This window comes from Etheostoma spectabile, chromosome 23, assembly GCF_008692095.1.
Source record: "Etheostoma spectabile isolate EspeVRDwgs_2016 chromosome 23, UIUC_Espe_1.0, whole genome shotgun sequence".
Lineage (NCBI taxonomy): Eukaryota > Metazoa > Chordata > Actinopteri > Perciformes > Percidae > Etheostoma > Etheostoma spectabile.
Genome location: NC_045755.1, coordinates 2,816,694 through 2,835,884, shown reverse-complemented (window position 1 = coordinate 2,835,884; position 19,191 = coordinate 2,816,694). Strand labels below are relative to the sequence as shown.

The window sequence follows — 19,191 nt, the reverse complement described above, 5'->3', positions numbered from 1 at the left end:
CTTACCGAGGCCTTCGGACTCAAACAGGTAGGTCTCCTCCACGCCAGCGTGGCGACACCAAGCCAGGAAGTTGGCGGTGTTGTCTCGAGCAAAGAAGGAACCTGGAGAGGCGTCACGCTTACATGCAATCTTCCTGGTGGGGAACAGCTGTCGGGGAAAAAAGCATCGTCAACCTCAGCGTGGACATGTGCAGTTAAAAACCAGAGCACAATGAATGTAGAGTCATTTGCCCATACTGTGTTCTCCCCCAAACTCCCCGTGTGTGAGCATAAGAGCTGCCCTTTGGACGACGGCCCGGCTATTTTCACCGCCCGCTGTCTGACTCACCTTGCAGAGTGCGGAGGGGCAGCTCTGGGCGATTTTCGTCTGCAGCACGCCAATGAGCTGGCAGAGCTTCACGCCGTTATTCAGCTCGTCCATGAAAAACTCAGCTCTCACCTCCTCGCCTGGAAAAATGCAATCCAAAACAGCACAATACAAATTATGCTACTTTTTCCATTTGCAAAAGCACTTTTTAAAGATGAGATTTGTCCCATTTACACGATTTCATGTAAATTGGGTCCAAACCACATCTCAAGTAGGGTTTTTTTTTTATCCCAATACCGGGATACCGGCTCCTCAACAATACTTTTTGCGATTCCAATTTTATGAAATCCATTTTAACAAAAATAACATGACTACATTACGACACAAATCTTTTTATTTATTCACAGCTCTTCCTACGTGAGCCCCGTCTCTCTAACGTAGAGTTTTCCCTGTGGTCTTCTACGACGTGTAACGTTAGACAGCCAATCACAAACATTATTGGTACAAGCATGCTGCATGCTTATTGGCTCACTGATGCTGATGAGATGTACTCTTTAGGTATTGAAGTTTGGCATTGAATAACGAGGCGTTTTTTCAATAGTCGATACAAAAAAAAAAAAAGGAGTTTTGTTTGTTTTCAGTCTCTTTTTGTTGTAGAACAAAAAGACAAAAGACTGCACATTAACAGTTGCTTTTCAACAGAGGACTTCCCTACAAACTGCTCAAGAACTTATGGCGCTCCCACGACCCCTTATTGTAAATCACCGCCCTAGTAAACTCAACAAAGGCCATGGGAACTGAATTCACATTGGGCACAAAATCCAAAATAGTCACAACACTTAAATGACAAAAGATTGCTCCACAAAAGTTGAGTTTCCGCACGACGACAGCCGAGCCCCTAGGCTTGAAACCTTATCTGCTGCACGCCACCTGTTGCTGCAGTATCGGTCAAACGGTTTACAAATGTGGGATACAGGTCATCACGGTCACGGTACCTATAACTCATGTTGAGTGTTTCGTACCTGCCCACATTCCTTAGGAAAAACGGTTTGCTTCTTTAATAAAAAAAAAAAAAGAATGGAGTCAGTTTCCAGTCAGCTTCAGTTTCCTCACTGCTCCATTGTATTACAAGGGACAATAGAGGGATTTTGTTCCACTCCTGTTTCTGTGTTTGCAGCATCCAAATCCAATTACATGAGAGACCCACGTCAATTGTGCTTCAGTATTTTCCTAGCCTCGAGCGGGAAACGGTTAGCATGCAAATGCAGTGTTGATTCATATATGCACCAGTTTGGAGGGGAGGGGGGGGGGGGGGGGGGCAAAAAGACATATGACAAAACCTCTAAAAAGAAGTACTTTAGGGCTGCAGAGTATATCATTTATATAGCAATATGAACTGGTATAACAAATATATTGAAAGGCTGCGCATATCACATATTTTCCTTTTATCGTGCAGCCCTACTTCTTAGCTGACACACAGCTCTTACCCAGCATGCTGGTGAGCCAGATGGCCAGATCCTCCTGCATGGGCACCAGGGTGGCTTCATGTCGCACGGCCAGCCACTGGTCATACTGGAAGACGTCTGTGAGGCCGGGGCCGTGGCGCTGGGCTAACGGGCTGCGAGGGCTCCTGGGGCTCAGCAGTGGGGCGTCGAACTTCTCACCAAACCAAACCTGGAGACGGAAGATTACCAACCGTTCATACATGCAACGACAATCAATATGTTCTAGGAAAAAAATGGCATCTAGCACAATCTTGCAAGATCTTCAAGGCTTTTTAACCCTGAATGTAGGTTAGACGTTTCTCCACAGCCAACATGTTATCATACTCTAGTTACCATCCAGCCATGCACGGTGTGAATATCAGACCCGTCCATGCAGAGAGGACCTGTCAGGGATGCCGTCATTCCACACTGCCACTGGGCCTGGTAACCACTGGTAAACTGAGTAAAAACCAAAAACCAAGCACCCAACCCCATTACTTTTTTAAACATCTTTCATTGTCCACTAAAAGACAACCTCACAGTCAGTTATTTTTTCTTTTGTTCAAAGAAAAAACAGAGACAATTGAATGCTGTTGCACTTGACTGCTTAAATGGGTGTCTAGCACTGGTTCACAGTCCGGGGCTTTGGTGCCTGGAGCCAGCCGCTTGATCACTGATGTCTCATCATATCCATCTCTACTCTCCCACCCCTCCCTTCCGATCCCTTGTCTCTCATACTACAGCTCTATCTTTTACACTGACAATAAGTCTTTGATATGAAGGAAAGACGGAAAGTAATCCTGTGTAGCCTCAGTGTTCTTCGTTTCACAGCCACCACATACATTTAGGAAGTTATTATTAAGTTGGATACTTTTTTAGAAACATTCAAAGACAAAACTAGAGCTACAAAGATGAATCAATTCGTTGATCGGTTGTCAACTATTAAATGAATATTTTGATAAAATCAGTTTGAGTAATTTCTTATGGGAAAAAAAGAAGTAATAATGCTCTGATTCCAGCTTCTTAAATGTGAATATCTTCTAGTTTCTTCTCTCCTCTGTGACAGTAAACTGAATATCTTTACGTTGTGGACGTCATCTTGGGCTTTAGGAAACATTTTATTTTTCCAGTCATTGGTCACACTGGTCATTTTCACCATTTTACCAAACAAGTAATCAATTAATTGAGAAAATAATCAACAGTGAAAATAATGTCAAAGCTTTGTCAAAGCTTTAAAGACCTAAATAGATATATAATAAACATGTAATTCCCATTTACAAAATGGCTCTTTTGTTGTTTTAGTTCAACTTGGCAACAGGAGAAGCAAGCCAGAAACCAGCAGCAGCTGTGCATTTTAACGACTAGAGCTGGGCAATATATCAATATTATGTTGATATTGTGATATGGGATCTTATATCATCTTAGATTTTGGATATCATAATATGACATGAGTGGTGTCTTTTCCTGGTTTTAAAGGCTGCATTACACTAAAGTGATGTCATTTTGTGAACTCACCAGACTGTTGTAACGGTTCTATTATTAGCCTTTACCCACTTAGTCATCATGTCCACATTACTGATGATCATTTATCAAAACTTTTATCTCATTGTGTCAATATTTTGTGAAAGCACAAATAGCCAACGCTACAATATCGTTGAGGTATCAAGAGATATTTGGTCAAAAATATTGTGATATTTAATTTTCTCCAAATCGCCCAGCCCCAACGATGACTTGTGCAGACAATACATAACTCAAATTCTGTTTGAAATCTCCCCATCCACTTTGTTGACATCTCTTTAAGATACAGCCTCTAATCTTTGTGTCCATCACATATTATCAAGCAATAATGAGACATTGCATCCACTGTAGTGAATGGGTTATTGTGCTTGAAACAAGGCCCAGTCCTGTTGGGGCCTTGAAATCCTGTCGTTCGTTGTGCCTACAAACAGGAAGCCTTCTGGCCAGTCGACTCAGACAGAGAGGCCCGTTATACAGTAATGCACTGCTGATGCTCAGAGCCGCCACACCAACACGGCTGAGGAGACTGTGTGTGTGCATGTACATTGTGATATAACTATATAACAAAACATTAGATCAAGCAGATACTGAATGTCCATAATCTACTTCCTTACTGGGAGTATGTAAAGGGACATTTTAAAAAGGGAACTGTGGATTAGGGCTGCACGATATGAGAAAAACATATAATTGCAATTATTTTTGACTGATATTACGATCTTATTCACGATTGGAAGTAATCATTTTTGTATCACTCATTGAAAAATATATAAATAAATAAAAAAAAGATTACAGTGGGATATACTTTGTAGGATACAATTTGTAGGATGGGATGTCTCTGCAGCACCACAGTACTTAATCCAGAATGGTTTGACATGTCAATATTAGTCAATATTGCAATTAATAGAATTACGATTAATTGTGCAGCCCTACTGGGGATGCAACAAATCTTACAATGCTAAGTAGAAAGGATTGACAAATTAGGAGTCTAAATACATAGGACCGTTTCAATTTTGACCTAAAATGTGTCTAAAAGAAAGAAACAATACTCCACTGATGTAGTATTGGACTTCCATTAAATCCGGGGCATCTCAAGTGACAGATTAAAAAAAAAAAATAATGGTCAAAATCAAAGCCGCAGAGATGGAGATATGCTGACATTTTGTCCCTAGTATGGGTCAAAACCCCAAAACACTTGATCTTCAAACCCTACACCTCCAGTTCATAACTCAGACTTTCAATTATAAAATGTAACCTTGATGACATCATCAGGGTTATTTTGCTTTATAAAAGTTCCCTCCAGAACCAAAGAAGACATTATAAAACTGTTTTCACAGGCTGAGTAGAACTCTTCGTGACAAGTTAATTAAACTTCCTGTTCCTTTTAACATTCTACTTCAGGCAACTTTGACTCATTTCCCTAATTTAATAAACTCAATGTGTGATTTGGGTTGTCTGGTGAGACATTTAGCCCTCAGGGCCCTGTAGTCAGCTCTCTGTTAGGATTTAGGACATGCAAACAAATGTTAAGAATAAACACCAATGAGACGCCATTGCATTAGGAATGTGTTTTTTTTTTTTTTTTTTGTTCCACTCTTGTCCCCATCAGGGTGACCTTTGAACCCAGAAGGGGGTGGTAACAAAGATGTAAGACTAGGGAAACAAAAAGAGATGAGCCGACACACAGACAGACAGACAGACAGACAGACAGACAGACACTTGGTGCAGACACACATTACATAACACGGTTCAGAAGGGCAAACTGCCTACATAGCAGGCTCACAACAACACGTGCCTTTCTTGGCATCTGGCTAATTAGAAAATAAGGCAGCGTAGTGTAACGTAGAAGTTACGTAAAAGACGACTGAACAGTGAGCTAATCCAGCCTCGCACCATGTCACCTGACTGCATACAGGTCCATAGAGAGTATTTATTTTGAAAGAAGCCTTGTGTTGTAAACTGAAAGCTGCATTACACAAAGATTAGAGAAAGTCTCAATTTCTTTCACCATGGTCTTTCCTCATTAGGAGCTGTAATGTGGCTTGGTAATCCTGGTATGAAATGCAACGGACTGAGAGGCCGGCATCGTACACTTTAGGAGTTTATCTGAGCCACCTATACCACTAAACCCTTGAAACAATAGTCAATAACAGGACGCTCAATGAGAAAAGTGGGATGTAGCAAAATAGCCTAAAAATGGTCTTTCAAGCCATTGTTGAAATTACACATGCCCTGCAAGGTCTTCTTCTCACATCATGGTCTTACCTCATTATTATGGTCTGGTTATTTAAAGATTCTTTCTCATTATATAAGCTGTTCTCATGACTGTAGCATCTGTTATTATAAAACATTATCTTCATGCCATATGTCAATAAGTCATATATATGAAACCTAGAAACACCTTCACTTTAAGCTTTGTCAGATGTTCAGCTACAACTTAAACTAGAAGTTATGATTTGGGAAGTTAAATGATACCAGAACTCCTTTCAACTCCTTTACATTTGAAATGCTTTGCCATTACTTCAGCGCTTCCATTTTTTTGACTTCCCAAACTTCATGACCTGGTTGTTAACCTTTGACCTTTCAGGATCATAACTTAACCAAGAGCTGATTGGTTTGGCCATGCTGAAATAACAAGGTCATGTTGCCCTTTTTAAATACTTGGAGGGCATTCTATTTGGTGTGTGTTTCTATAAAAGATGCTACAAGGAGACAACGTCTCCCTAACCCTGCTCTGCATTGATGTGCATCTACATTAATCTGTCAATAGATCATCTGTAGCCCACGAAAAAAAAAGAATTGAACTGGTATCAAAAGTGTTCGGTTTCGTTTTTTAGTCCCGAGTATTTTGACCAATCAAGTTTGAGTAGGCTTTGGTTGCATGCAGGTAAACCGACCATGTGGAGAGCAATAAGAGATTGAACTATTATAGCGAATAACTATTATCGGCAATCCTATGCAGTCATCCATTCACAGAGACTGGCTGAAAAGTCGTTAGGACCTAAACACCTACAAAAAGTACAGAGTTGGCTGTTGTCCCCAGAAACGAAATAGTCGTCAGACCAATAGCCGACTGGTTCAGAGATTGTACCTATAAACTTGGTTACTTACGTGTTTTGCTTTCTACTTTTGAACTTAAATTGAAGGATTATATATTTAGAAAGGTAAAATCAGAAACAAGCTAAAAGATTTTTTTTTGCTTTGTAGTGACAGAGTTTTAACCATGTCCGTCAGATATCCCAGGCATGAGACCAAAACCTGCAGACATCATATACAATGTGTGTTACTGTTGCATTAATGTACGCATATGGTACTTATGATACTTCCATGAGTGCATACATTTTCAGCATGGGTGAACAAAGCAGTCAGAGTGTGACCAGTTATCGAATGCGACTGTGCTGCTCTACATTGGCAGTAAAGCTCCGAGCTGAGCTTTGGAAGGAGCTGCAGTGTTACATTCTCTGCAGCATCACCACAGCCTGATACGGATCAATATCCTAACAGGGTGCCTTCGATGGCACATAATATCATCCACCAATTCCTAGATTTCTTCTTCTATGTCTAAGTGGCATACAAGAATTAACTAGAAATGTCCTCACACAACTGACTGTTCATAATTGGGAAATCCCCACTGTTTTCTGCTTTCTTTGGTATTGAATGGGAATGAGATGCACTGTAAAAACAAGTTTGAACAAAAAAATAAGACTTTTTTTTTTTTTTTTTTTTTTTTTTTTTAAACAGGAATTTTCCTTAAATGGTGATTAACTTGTTTGTAAACTACTCTCAACCATGTTTTAGACAAAGGTGACAGTGATTTTGGGGAAAGTAAAGGCAGCCTACAGAGACACAGCACCATACAATTTAAACAACTCTAAAAAAATTCTCCTGTCACAAACAAACCTAAATAACACCATCTTATGGTGGATTTGAAGCTAGAGCATCCAACCACAAGGCAAGGCAGCTGCATTTGTATAGCACATTTCAGTTAGTATAAGAAGTATAAGAAATTAAACAAAGAAATGAACAACCATTTAAAGAAAGGCAACATCAAAAAGAAAGGTCTTCAGCCTTGATTTAAAAGAACAGCGTTGCAGTGGATCTGCAGTTTTCTGGGAGTTTGTTCCAGATATGAGGAGCATAGAATGCTGCTTCCTCCTGTTTAGTTCTGACTCTGCAGATCTGTCCCAGATGACCTGAGAGGTCTGGGTGGTTCGTAGTGTAGTAGCAGATCTGAAATGTATTTTGGCCCTAAACCGTTTAGTGATTTAGAAAATAGCAAAAGTATTTTGAAATCAATTCTTTGAGGCACAGGAAGCCAGTGTAAGAACTGGAGTGATGACATCCACTCTCTTGGTCTTAGTGAGGACTAGAGCAGCAGCTGTCGGATTTTTCAGGGAGACCTACTGAAGTCTACTGAAGATGAAAGCAAAGTCTTTTAACCTTTGATATATTCTTAAGGTGATAAAAGGCTGACTTTGTAATTGTCCTATTGTGGCTGTTAAAATTCAGGTCAGAGTCCATGACTACACCAAGCTTTGTCTGTTCTTTTTAACACTGACGTTGGAAGCTCAGCACTCACTTCAATTGTTCCTCTTTTGCTCCAAAAAAAACCACCTCAGTTTTTCCTTCATTTAATTTAAGAAAGTTCTGGTACATCCAGTTGTTAAATTGTTCTATGTACTTAGTCAGTTTTTGTATTGGACTATAGTCCCCTGGCGATAAGGTTATATAAATGTGTGTGTCATCTGCATAACTATGGTAAATTATTTTGGTGTTTTCCATAATCTGAGCCAGTGGAAGCATGTAGAAGTTAAACAGAAGAGGCTCCAGAACAGGGCCGTGGGGAACTCCGCACGTCATATTTGTACGCTTATACTGTATGCATAATTACCTATAGACACAAAGTCCAAATTCCTTAAGTAGGATTCAAACCAGTTTAGTACTGAGCCAGAAAGGCCATCCCAGTTTTCCAATCGGTCTAGTAATATGTCATGGTAGACCGCACCCCATGGCCCAGAAAGACTTTTCACATAGACATTGCATGGCAAAAGAAACTTCTATATTTCAGCTTTTAACTTTCAAGCCTGAACACTTAAACGGTTCCTTGTTTAAAACATCACGTTTTTAACATTCACTAGTAGCCAAATCCAGAGTTATTAAACTAAGCATGATGAACACGCATAATGGACGCAACTGCACCCGTCCATGTCGCTCTGCACTGGTGGGCACGCTCATTTGACGGTTCTACTGGGGTCCTGTAGCTGTTATGGCTGTAGCTAATGGTTGTAATTCACTATGTGTTCTATTAATACATCCATGGTATTATCTTATGATACATCCGAGGGATGTATGCATTATGCTGTAAACCCTGTTACGTGGATGTAACGTCATTAGCGTTTCCCAAACTGCCGGGGCTATCGGCTAGTAGCTAACATCAGCGGTAGATAGCATGGATGTATTAAGAGAACGGTAACACAGCTAAATAGCTATATGACTATGTAACCTTACTACAGACATAGTAGGACTGTATGCTGTAAAGTCTGTAACCTGGATGAGAAATGAAGCCATGGATATATTAAGGGAAGCGCTGTTCACGAAACTGCAGGCCAACCTTAGTACCTAGCTAAATAAATCCATTTTCTTAGCCAGATAAGCATGTAAACCATCAGGAACAATGAGGCTCATGAACGAGCATACTAGCATGATACGACAACACAAACAAACTGTTGCTAGTGCGCATGCCCATTGTGACGTCATGAGCCAGTCAACGCGGAAGATCCGAGCTCCAGGATTGCATTATGCCCTTTTGAGCACTCTCATTGCAGATGTTTTTTTGCAGATGTTACCGCTCAATGTTTGGTTAGCTAATGAGCCTGTTAGCTTGAGCTTTGTCTGAAGTGCCAAGCAGCCAGCCAGCCTCCGACACACACCAACACATTACGCACATCCTCCACTCAGTTGAACCGCTAACCCCCTGGTGCCGATCAGAGAGGCGTGCATACTTTGTGTGTCGGTCCTCAGGTGCATCCAGCAACGGGCTCGGTTAAAGGTTTTTCTGAGAAGTTTTGTATTAAAGTTTATACTATTGAAAAGGTATTAGATGAAACATTGCTTGAGATGTCTTCAATATCAATGATCCAGAACTGTTTTTTTAGGAGAGGAAAAAGTACACACATTTAAAATCAGTGTGTGTAACAGGCTGGGACACACAAGGTGGTACTATACATGTAGTACTTTTTATCTTTTCTATCTTTATACTGCCAAGTCAGTGACTGAAGTCATCTTCATTTCGTTGTGTAGTGACAATAAACTAAACTATCTTTCTATTTAAGTACAGGTAGGCGAAATCCATTGCTACTGTAAAGGAAAATTCCTACCTATCGCTTGAGGCCACTGTGAAAAAAATTAAAATAAAAAATAAAATTTCCTACCAACCCATGACTTCAACTGACAATCAACCAGAACCAAAAAAAATTTTTTTATGCCCGAGACATTTCATGCCACATGTTGTGTGCAGAACTGGGATACATATTTTGCAATATCCACAATCCAACACAGATGGGAAAAGAGCCAGGACTTCCCAAACCAGATGACGGAGAAAAGCCCTTCTCAACGACAACATTTTGCCATGGGACAAATCTGTAAGACGATACGTTTGTTGTTTTGGGTTTTTGGGATGGCTGACATTTCGTTGCTGGGAGTGAAAGGAGGGGGAAAAAGTGTCGCACATTCCACCCTCTTCCCCTAAAAACAATGTACGGAGAAACTCCTCAGGGTCCAAACAGTGGAAAGTCAGACATGCATAACAACAACAAGATGGCATGTTGGAACACAGGTGGGCTTGCCACAGTTGTTGAGTGGGAGACAGATGTCTGCACCACTTTATTTAACCACAATTTGGTACACATGTGAATCACTGCCTGGACACTAAGAATGGTACTGATTGACCAAAAGAGGGCACTATAATGAGGTCTCAATGTCAAGTTCAGCTCTACTGCAATGTGGACATTTGTAACTCATGTGTTGAGACTTGAAGAACACACTGCCATGTGAATCTGACTCCTGTACCACTATCCACAATGGACTCAAGGACTTAATTTCTTCTCTGGCCAATTAAAGTACATCTAATCCAATCTAGATGGTGATGAGCCTACCTGGATGCCAGCCTGGACAGCCATGACCGTGACCACAGATTGTTCACTTCTTCATTCTGTGGAGAGATAAGAGAGAGTTGGGTTAAAAGAGATCATATCCAGAAGGTCTGCAATTCAAAGAGTGTAAATAAGGGCCCTGACACACCAACCCGACAGCTGCTTGTTGGCAGAAAAGGCAGTCGGCCTCTCGTGTGTCCGATTATGGGCTAGTTACAGTTCCAAAGAAACTGTTTGACATTTTAAATGACATCCCCGTTTGCTTTCTTTCCAAGAGTTAAATGAGAAGTTTGATTTCCCGGTCATGCTAAGTGTATAAGTTGATCCAGTGGGCGATTAGCTTCCCTCATTCTAAAAAGGACTAGAAGCAAAGAAAACAGGTGATTTACATCCTGTAACTATTTCTTGGTGAACAGCAACGAGAAGTGACTACCAAGAGTCTTGCCATCACCTTGGAGTTGCCAGACAACCAGTAGAAATGCTAAGCTGATGGATTAACTGTTGACCGTCAAGAAGTAGTTCCACCATGCAACTCCCTCCAAGAGCACACATTGATTTAGATTGCTGTTTGTGTACGGACTAAAACAAATGAGACAACGTGTGAATTTGTACATTTTAGAGGGGCTGGTAGACAGATTTTGGAGAGAGGCAGACTAGCCTTTCCCCCCTGCTAAACTTAGGTAATCACGTCTAGGTCTAGCTCCGTACCTTACCTGAGAGTGGTATCAATCTTCACTTCTAACTCAGCAGTACTAGTGAATTAGGGCATATCCCAAAAATGTCAAACTATTCCTTTAAAAGTGCATTCACTGGATTACAGTAAATAATATTGTTCTGATACATTATCTTATCTCTTCACTTCTATACATTTGTATTGATTCATTACTGCATGCCCAGTTAAAATTCTGGAGAGGACTTCGACCAGACTGGTTTGATATCATTGGTTGTAGCAGATAAAACTCTCAAGCAGAGAGTTTGAGTAGCAGAGTTTGAGTATACAGCATTCAAACTATTAATCTATTAAAAAAAGCGATAACAAAAAAGGTAGGTATGTAATAACATGTGGTTTGTTGTCCAGCCCTACCCTGGAGCCCTGGGACTCCTGGGACAGGTGAAAGACCTCAAAAAGCCATGTGAATGACTTTCAAGTTCAACTGACTACACACAATTACTTTGAAGCCTCATTCAAGATTATCCCATCAAGTACATGCAGTATTTACACTATGTCAGACATGGGGCTTTTTCATCTACAGTACACACTGAAAGCGTCTGCAAAAAATCTAATTTACAAGACATAAAATTCAGAAGGTGTCCTGGTGAATCAGGTGGGAAAGTTGATAAACCATGTGGCTATGATGCCCCAAGTAGTCATAAAGTGAGATGGAGAAACATTAAAAAGGAGGACAGTTGAACAGGATATAAAGCTGCAAACAAGCACTCGGGATGATGCAAACAGCCCTCTGGGTAAAAAACAAACAAAAAAAACAGCCGTGATGTTGTTGTTTTTCTGGACAGACAGTGGGTTTTAGTGGATCAGGCTTTCTCACGAGTAAGTGATGAGGTTCGTCTGAGTGCTCTCCTCTCTGCCCTTTCCCACAGAGGATGTGAAGGATTACCCCGGCGCTCATCTGTCCCAGAGGGTGTGCGCGTTTGACAAAGAAAGGCAGTGGGTGGGGGGAGAAAGCAATCACAAGCACGTAGATCCTATAACACTGATAATTTGGTCAACACAGCTGAGGCAATAGTCTCCTAACAACACCATCCCCCCCAGCCCATGCTCGGCAGGCAAATATCACCTCATATAAACCATCCAACCAACAAAAATGGGTTTGCGAAACTTCTAGCCCTACGTTTTTTTCAGCTGATGTCATCATGCACAGAAGGATGAAAATGGTACAAGAAGCAAAGAAAACTAGCGTAGTCATAGAAATGCCTTATTAACCACTTAAATTGCATTCTCGGCTGTTCATCAAAAGGCCTGCCTAGTTAGAATGCTGCGTGCAGTCATCCGACACCAAAACTGCAGCTCAGGGGAAGAGAAGATGCAAGTCAGCGGCCAAGGACGGGAGGGGACAGGAAGGATAACAACACAAGACAACTTACCTCAGAACAGAAACGGTGCGATACTGAGGAAGAAAGCTGTGCCAAACAACTGCGGTCAGCCTCAAAAGCACATCCTCAATGCTAAGTCAAAACCCTGCGCTAGGCTCAGTGCTGTCCAGCCAGAGCGGCTCCTGCCTCTGTGGCTCCACGAGTGAGTGGGGAAGGAAAGGCAGCGAGGGAATGACAGGAGGGAGGATGGATGGGAGGAGGAGGTGCAAAAGGAGAGCCCTGACTAATGAAGTGGCTACGCTTCGCTAAGCCCTGACCGCCCCTCTGCTCCCCCCCCCAAACAATCCTGTCACAGCGGGACCCTCTCACAAAGCCTCTATTGTACACACACACACACACACACACACACACACACACACGGTTACCTCCACTTCCTTTTCATCTCCTCCTCCTCCTCCCCCCCTCCCTCTAGTACCAACAGAGAACTCAACCAAGCTCCCACACCAGCACTCAGCAGAAAGTTTGGGGCAGGAAGCAGGAAAACGAGTTTGTTGTGGTTTTTTTGGATGGTTGTTGATGTAGATATCAAGAGAGTTGACAGCTGTGTCCATGTGGATAGGGTTCCAACAAGTATTCCTTGGGGGGAGCAAAACTCTAAGAAAGCAAAGAACAGAACACATGACATCACGGCTACTGAGATGCACAGATGTTGGGTGTCCACAGCTGTTCCAACCAGCTCAGTTCTAAAGAATACAGTGCTGTCTGACATTAGTAAGGCTCATTTTGTGAACATACTGTGTTAGATAATACATCCAAAGGTCCTGGGGCACAAAATCACATGATCACACAATCGCATGCTCTTGTATTTGTTCACTTATATTTTGAACTACATATCAAGCCCTGAAATTAAGATATTAAACCACAACTTGCTCCAAGCGATGCAAAAATGATCGGGTCGGGATTGATTGGGTCGATCAAATCTGAAATTCAAAAGAATAACTTGATTTGTAAAGGAAAAAGAATGGAAATAAAAAATAAAGAAATGTCAAAAAGGAAAACTTGATATGCGGCAGCTAGAGGATTTGAAAAGGATCCTGTCCTTCTTCTCTGAAGTCTTTTAAAGCAATGTCCTCAAGGCTATGAAGCAGAATAACCCGAAACAGTGATGGAATGACGACATTTAGGATTTCAGAAGAGGGAAACAATCCAGAAAGGCTCTGATTCTTTTCAGCGTGCAAGAGGGCTTGCGCTTAACACAGGACAAAGAGCAAATCTTTGGCTCTGGATTCCAGTTGTGTGCATCTGGGGCCCCAGCAGCGCCTGAGAGCGTGACTCCCTACAGGGACCAAAGGCACCCACACACAGTCAAATGTCAAGCACAGAGGAGGGCGAGAGAATCGAAAGCCAAAAAAGGGGAGGCAAAGACAAAACACGTTTTATATTGGTGAACTTGGGAGTGGCTCGCTGGAAAGGGTACGGCTCGACACTCTGACACTGAGCGCTACCACGCACATTCCCCAACGGTTGCCGGGAGAAAACATCCGACAATGCTGCCACTCTTCTGCCATCCATCTGTAATGTGCAGTTTCTTCCAGAGCCTTCCTGCTTCTGTCAGCAAGATGTTGCATCCAAAAGATGTTGCAGTTTTTGAGATTATGCATTATTTCTTTGGGGCCAAATATGCAGTAGAGCCTCTTTGTGGATCAATTTCATCGAGCTCATGATGAAGTTGTACTTCATATGAACAATGTTACTTTGGGCGTTTCTGTGGAAGCCCAGTTCATAGAATAGAGTGGGAATTTACAACCATCGTAGAATCCCAAATCCCCCATTCAGTTTACTCACACATGGTGCACATGTGAGCCATTCCTATATTGTTAAAGCCACATTTAGATTACAGTTTTTCCTCAATCGCTTTGGCACATTTACTAAAACAAACTTACAATTGTCAAAACTCTAAGTACAATCCTCACACCACATGGTACATTGAGCACATCACTATGTGAGTAGGGCTGGGCGACAAATCAATTTTAATCTAACTTGAATGTGTAGTTAACGTTGTTTTGTTTAAATGAAAAATCGGTTTTCTTCTTAACATCGCTCCGCTCTGGGCTCGCGTAGTTGCCAACGGACTCAACATTTTACACCAAAGCAATGAAAAATAACTATAGTCATGTGAACAATTGACCTAATGTTCATATAGTTTGGCACAATTGTTAAATGACTATTAAACTTTGTCAAAGTGATTGAAAAAAAACTAACTGATTAAATGAGGCACAGAAACCTGTTGACGAAGACCCTAGTCAGGTTTGGAGGGACTAACCTGTATTTAGGAGTGAAATAAAAGCTGTGTTGCCGGTTTTATTCCCTCAGGAAACTTGCTATTTCCGGGACTCAAGTCCACCACTTTTTAGCCATTATCTTCAGATGGTGTTTCCAGATGTTGCATTTACAAAAAGGATTGCAGTGTTACACATATATGCACTTGCAGAAACAGCAGATTTTGAGGCTATAATATTCAGATTCTATACCATTGTAAATGCAATTCCACTGGCATTGCAACATATATTTAAAGTCAGTGTGGTACCTGACCTGCAGGAATTCACAAACACAAAATAATGAATTTAATGGCAAATGTGTGGGTGCACTAAGACAATCTTCAACTTAGCAAATTTGATTGGAAGGGATAAACAAACTGCAACAACTACTAAAGATAACTGTCCTCAGTAGGAGGCCTGTTTTCTCCTTACATTCCACTTCCTGCCAAAAAAAGGTGCTGAATAAATGAAAGGAATTGCCTTTGTTTAGGTACAAATGAGCGATATAATAGACTTGGAGTCTATTAAAAGGAAAGGGATCAAGTACGAGCTTCCCTGTATCCTGAACTAAACATAGACTCTGTGTGTGTGTGTGTGTTTTGTTGAGGGTGGGGGTGAGACATCTGTCCGCATGTTGCCCACGCAGGTCGCCTCTCTCTGGTCTCAGCTAGTAATCATTTAAGAGGATCAGCGCTATTCCAGACAGCAGAGTGCATCCACCTCCACGACGCTCCGTCATCACAACACACAGCACGTGGCGCACGCATGCAGCCCGCGGCACTCCGGTAGTGCATGTGAGCACCCGTGCATAAAAAGTGCAAAAAAAGAAATGAGAACGCATTACGTAATGAGTTAAAAGTGGAATGTTCAGGCGATGATGTCCTTTTGATTTCCCACTACATGGTGTTGTGCGTGTGTGTAAGGGGAATAAAAACATGAGCAAAAAATAAAAAAAGTTGGCCATGTGCAGCTTCAAGAACCCACCCCTTTAAAGGGGGTTTATTTCAGTGAGAGGCCCCTGAGAAACTAATGTTTTACATTTCCTGGAAGTTATTCTTCCATTATGCAAATTTCTCATGATAGCTTTTCTCTAATTTTTTCCTGGAAGCTTTTTTCTTACTAAAATCATTTTCAGACCAATTCATTTTCGTTTAAAAAAAAAATAATAATATTTTTTTTATAATAATCAAAAAACAACTGTAAAAAAGGGAAAATCATCCCTTATGCTGTTCACCACTCTGCATGTGATGGAGTCTTAAGGGGCCACCATGCTTCACACAAAGGGCCCAGCACCTGAAACCCCCTACCCCAATACTTCTCAGTGTCCGACAATTTCTATAACTCTTCTGAAACCGACAATTCAACATGCAGGTCGGCTTAGCACAGCGATTGGCCAGAGCACACTTATCACGATTCTATCTTTTCTCTCAAGCTGTGTTCTTTCATTCTTCACACAATCACTTCCATCACTTGTGTGTGTGTGTACAAGTGCAACAGCATGAGTGCTTTCAATACCAGACTGAAAAGTGTGTATTGTTATCCCTCTTTGTGTCATGGCAGGTCATACGAACTAGTTTGTTTCAAGCATAATAACCCGGCCTTTGGAAAGAGCTCCTTTTGCATCATTTGTTTTAAACTTGAAAGGATTTTACTAAAAACTATTTATTTGAGAGGTTTTTAAAATTAGAAAAGAGGCCCTATTTTCTAGAATTTAAAATTGATAACTTGAGCAGACAGAAACAGATGAGTAATACTAGTGTGTGTGTGTGTGTGTGTGTGTGTGTGTGTGTGTGTGTGTGTGTGTGTGTGTGTGTGTGTGTGTGTGTGTGTGTGTGTGTGTGTGTGTGTGTGTGTGTGTGTGTGTGTGTGTGTGTACGCGCCCTGTAGCCGTGGTGTGAAGTGGCTGCAGGCCAGTGAACCTCCTGCGTCCTTCCCCTTCCCCGCAGTCCAAATGGGTTCGGCTGGTCCAAACTTCCCCTTGGAGAATACCAACTCCTCCTCTATTAAACTCGGTCCTGCTGAGCCTTTTGTGTCTGGACTTAATTACCCTGTCGGAGGAGAATTTCATTTAGAGCCCAGACTCCCCCCTTTTCATTACAGATGGGGCCCGGCTGCACTGTCGAGAGGGAAATTCATTCAGTTGCTGAGAATGAAAAAGTAAATATGCGTCTACGGTCTATTGTTGAAACAAGTGCAATGTCTTCAATGAAACTTTACGTTCTAAAGCGACTCAGTCCGCCCTGGGCCTGCACAAGCTTGCTTATCACGGTTTTCCATGGCAAAAGACTACAGTATTCCCCTTTCAAGAAGGATTAACACTTTTCTTGGCCTCCTTCTTCCTGTCCTTGTTAGAGCGGCCTTTCCTTAGGTGGGACACTGTGAGTAAAGTCCATCTTAAAAGGCTCGGCTGTGTGGGAGTCACCTGCCAATCCCATTTTGATTTGTTGACGCTAATCCACAGCTCACTACACGCCACTCGGTGTTGTCCGGGTTTTCAAAGCCCCTCACTCAGGCTCAGTTTTTCCTGCCCTGCCTTCTATAACCTGGACCCGCAGAGGAACCAATAGAAGCCGATTCCAGGTCGGTGAAAAGGGAGAATTAGTTAGCAGCACACAACCAGAAAATACAATCGGCCATGCATTTACCCAAATCATGTTGACTTGCCTTCTTTAAAATTTGTTGCTTTTCAAAAAGGGCGTAGCTTTATATATCACACTCCTTAGTAAACAGAGGCAGTTGTCCCCGATGGTCTCTAAGTAGAAGAATATGCTTTACGGTTGAAACAAGACTTCCGGGTTTCCCCACAGTGCTCTATAAATTACAAGAGGCTAACTGAACACAACATCTCAGATGACTTGACCAAAAGATTCCACACATTTCAAACAGCAACAAGCAATATTTGCCCGTTTTGGTGACAAAGAGAATACCTAAACAGTGACTCTAATGTTATACAAGAACTAAAACAGGAGAAAACAAAAACATCTGCTTTATGGCAAGCAAATAGAGCAGTTTATAAAAAAAAAAAAAGGGGAATGAATTGGCTGCGTGAAGCTGGCAGGTTCCACATCACTGTGCACTTTTGTTTGAAACATGCAGAGGCCTTAGCGTTAGAGTTCACCATGTCCCAGTAATCCACATTTGGAGATCTGACTGTTGACTTTGCCAGAAAACATTACTACATGGGGCAACAGCCAAACCACCACAAGACCGTTCTCTAACAGAGTATGCCATCATGGCGCCAACCGGTGCCAACTGCAAACCCTGAACATACAGTTTAAATTTTCTATTTTGAGTCATCTTCCACATTTTTAAATTGCCTCCCCTACATGATGTCAGCGATCAGTTGGCTGAGTCAATCGGCAGTAACCAACATCCAGGCAGGGCATCTTTTAAGCTACAGCAGGCCTGGAATGATGCCTACTCTGAGCCGTTTCTGCTGACCACTTACGCACACACACGCACGCACGCCGACTAACAGCAATGACATCATTGCCTCAGGCCCGCAGTTTGAAAGACCTGAGCGCACTACCACACCAATCTGACAGTTGATATTCACTCAGCTGTTTGCCATCAGCTGTTATTTTTTTGTAACCGTTAGTCAACCGCTAATGAAGTGCTCACATGAGTGCATCACATCATGTGTTACACATCATTAAATGAGTGCACTGGGACGTGAAGCTGTTGACAGATAGGCGCATTAGGAGGAAAAGTTGCAAGAACCTTTTGATTTCAAACATGACATCTATCATACAGCCAAAAACCACCAGGCCATAAGGGACATCTACTACTATGAACTTACTAATGACTTGTGCTATTCTCCTGTGTAGCACTTTGAGATTCTTTGTAATGAAAAGTGCGTTATAAATAAAATATATTATTATTATTACTACTTGTAAACGCTTATGTGACGCATGGCCGGGCTGGGCTCATCCTTTATTGTCAACATTATTTAATCATGCGAGCCCTTCCTTTACTAATAACACTTCACATGGGATATTTTAAATCCAGTTGCACCAAATGATGTTGTTCTGTGTCAGTGTTCTGCCAACAATCAAGGATATGTTATCCACAAACTTGAATCTACAAACACATAGTCTGGACGGGCAACGGTTAATTTACCGGATGGTTCCGAAACGCCAGAAGTTCCACCTGATGTCCCTCACGTTTCGCTTTCTTTGGCTTAACTTTAAATTCCGGTAGCATTGAGGACCATTAACTAATGTTGGCAACACGCCTTAAATGGAAAGTAAATAATAATAAAGTACAAATGGCGATACACTGGTTTAGTACACTTAGCCTTATTAGCCATGTTTGTTTATCACATAATAATCCTAGTTAGTGTATGGAGGGGTGGGGGGGGGGGGG

At 41.7% G+C, this 19,191-nt stretch overlaps 2 protein-coding genes across 3 annotated transcripts in view; one reads left to right on the top strand and one right to left on the bottom strand.

Annotated features, from left to right (window-relative positions):
* Nucleotides 1–3,294, top strand: part of tm7sf3 (transmembrane 7 superfamily member 3) — a 33,587-nt gene extending 30,293 nt beyond the window's left edge. The window contains exon 13 of the transcript XR_004327833.1: nt 3,284–3,294. The gene's annotated coding sequence lies outside the window, so the exon portion shown is untranslated. The remainder of the gene's footprint in view (nt 1–3,283) is intronic.
* gas2l3 (growth arrest-specific 2 like 3) overlaps nt 1–19,191 on the bottom strand; it is a gene marked incomplete at its 3' end in the record, with an annotated part of 30,072 nt that overhangs the window by 7,485 nt on the left and 3,396 nt on the right. Inside the window, 5 exon segments of one of the 2 annotated variants that reach the window (XM_032505742.1) lie at nt 6–147; nt 328–446; nt 1,794–1,980; nt 10,460–10,515; nt 12,560–12,771. In XM_032505742.1, coding sequence (XP_032361633.1) covers nt 6–147; nt 328–446; nt 1,794–1,980; nt 10,460–10,483 — 472 coding nt within the window. In that variant the 5' untranslated portion in view covers nt 10,484–10,515; nt 12,560–12,771. 2 annotated transcript variants of the gene reach the window in all.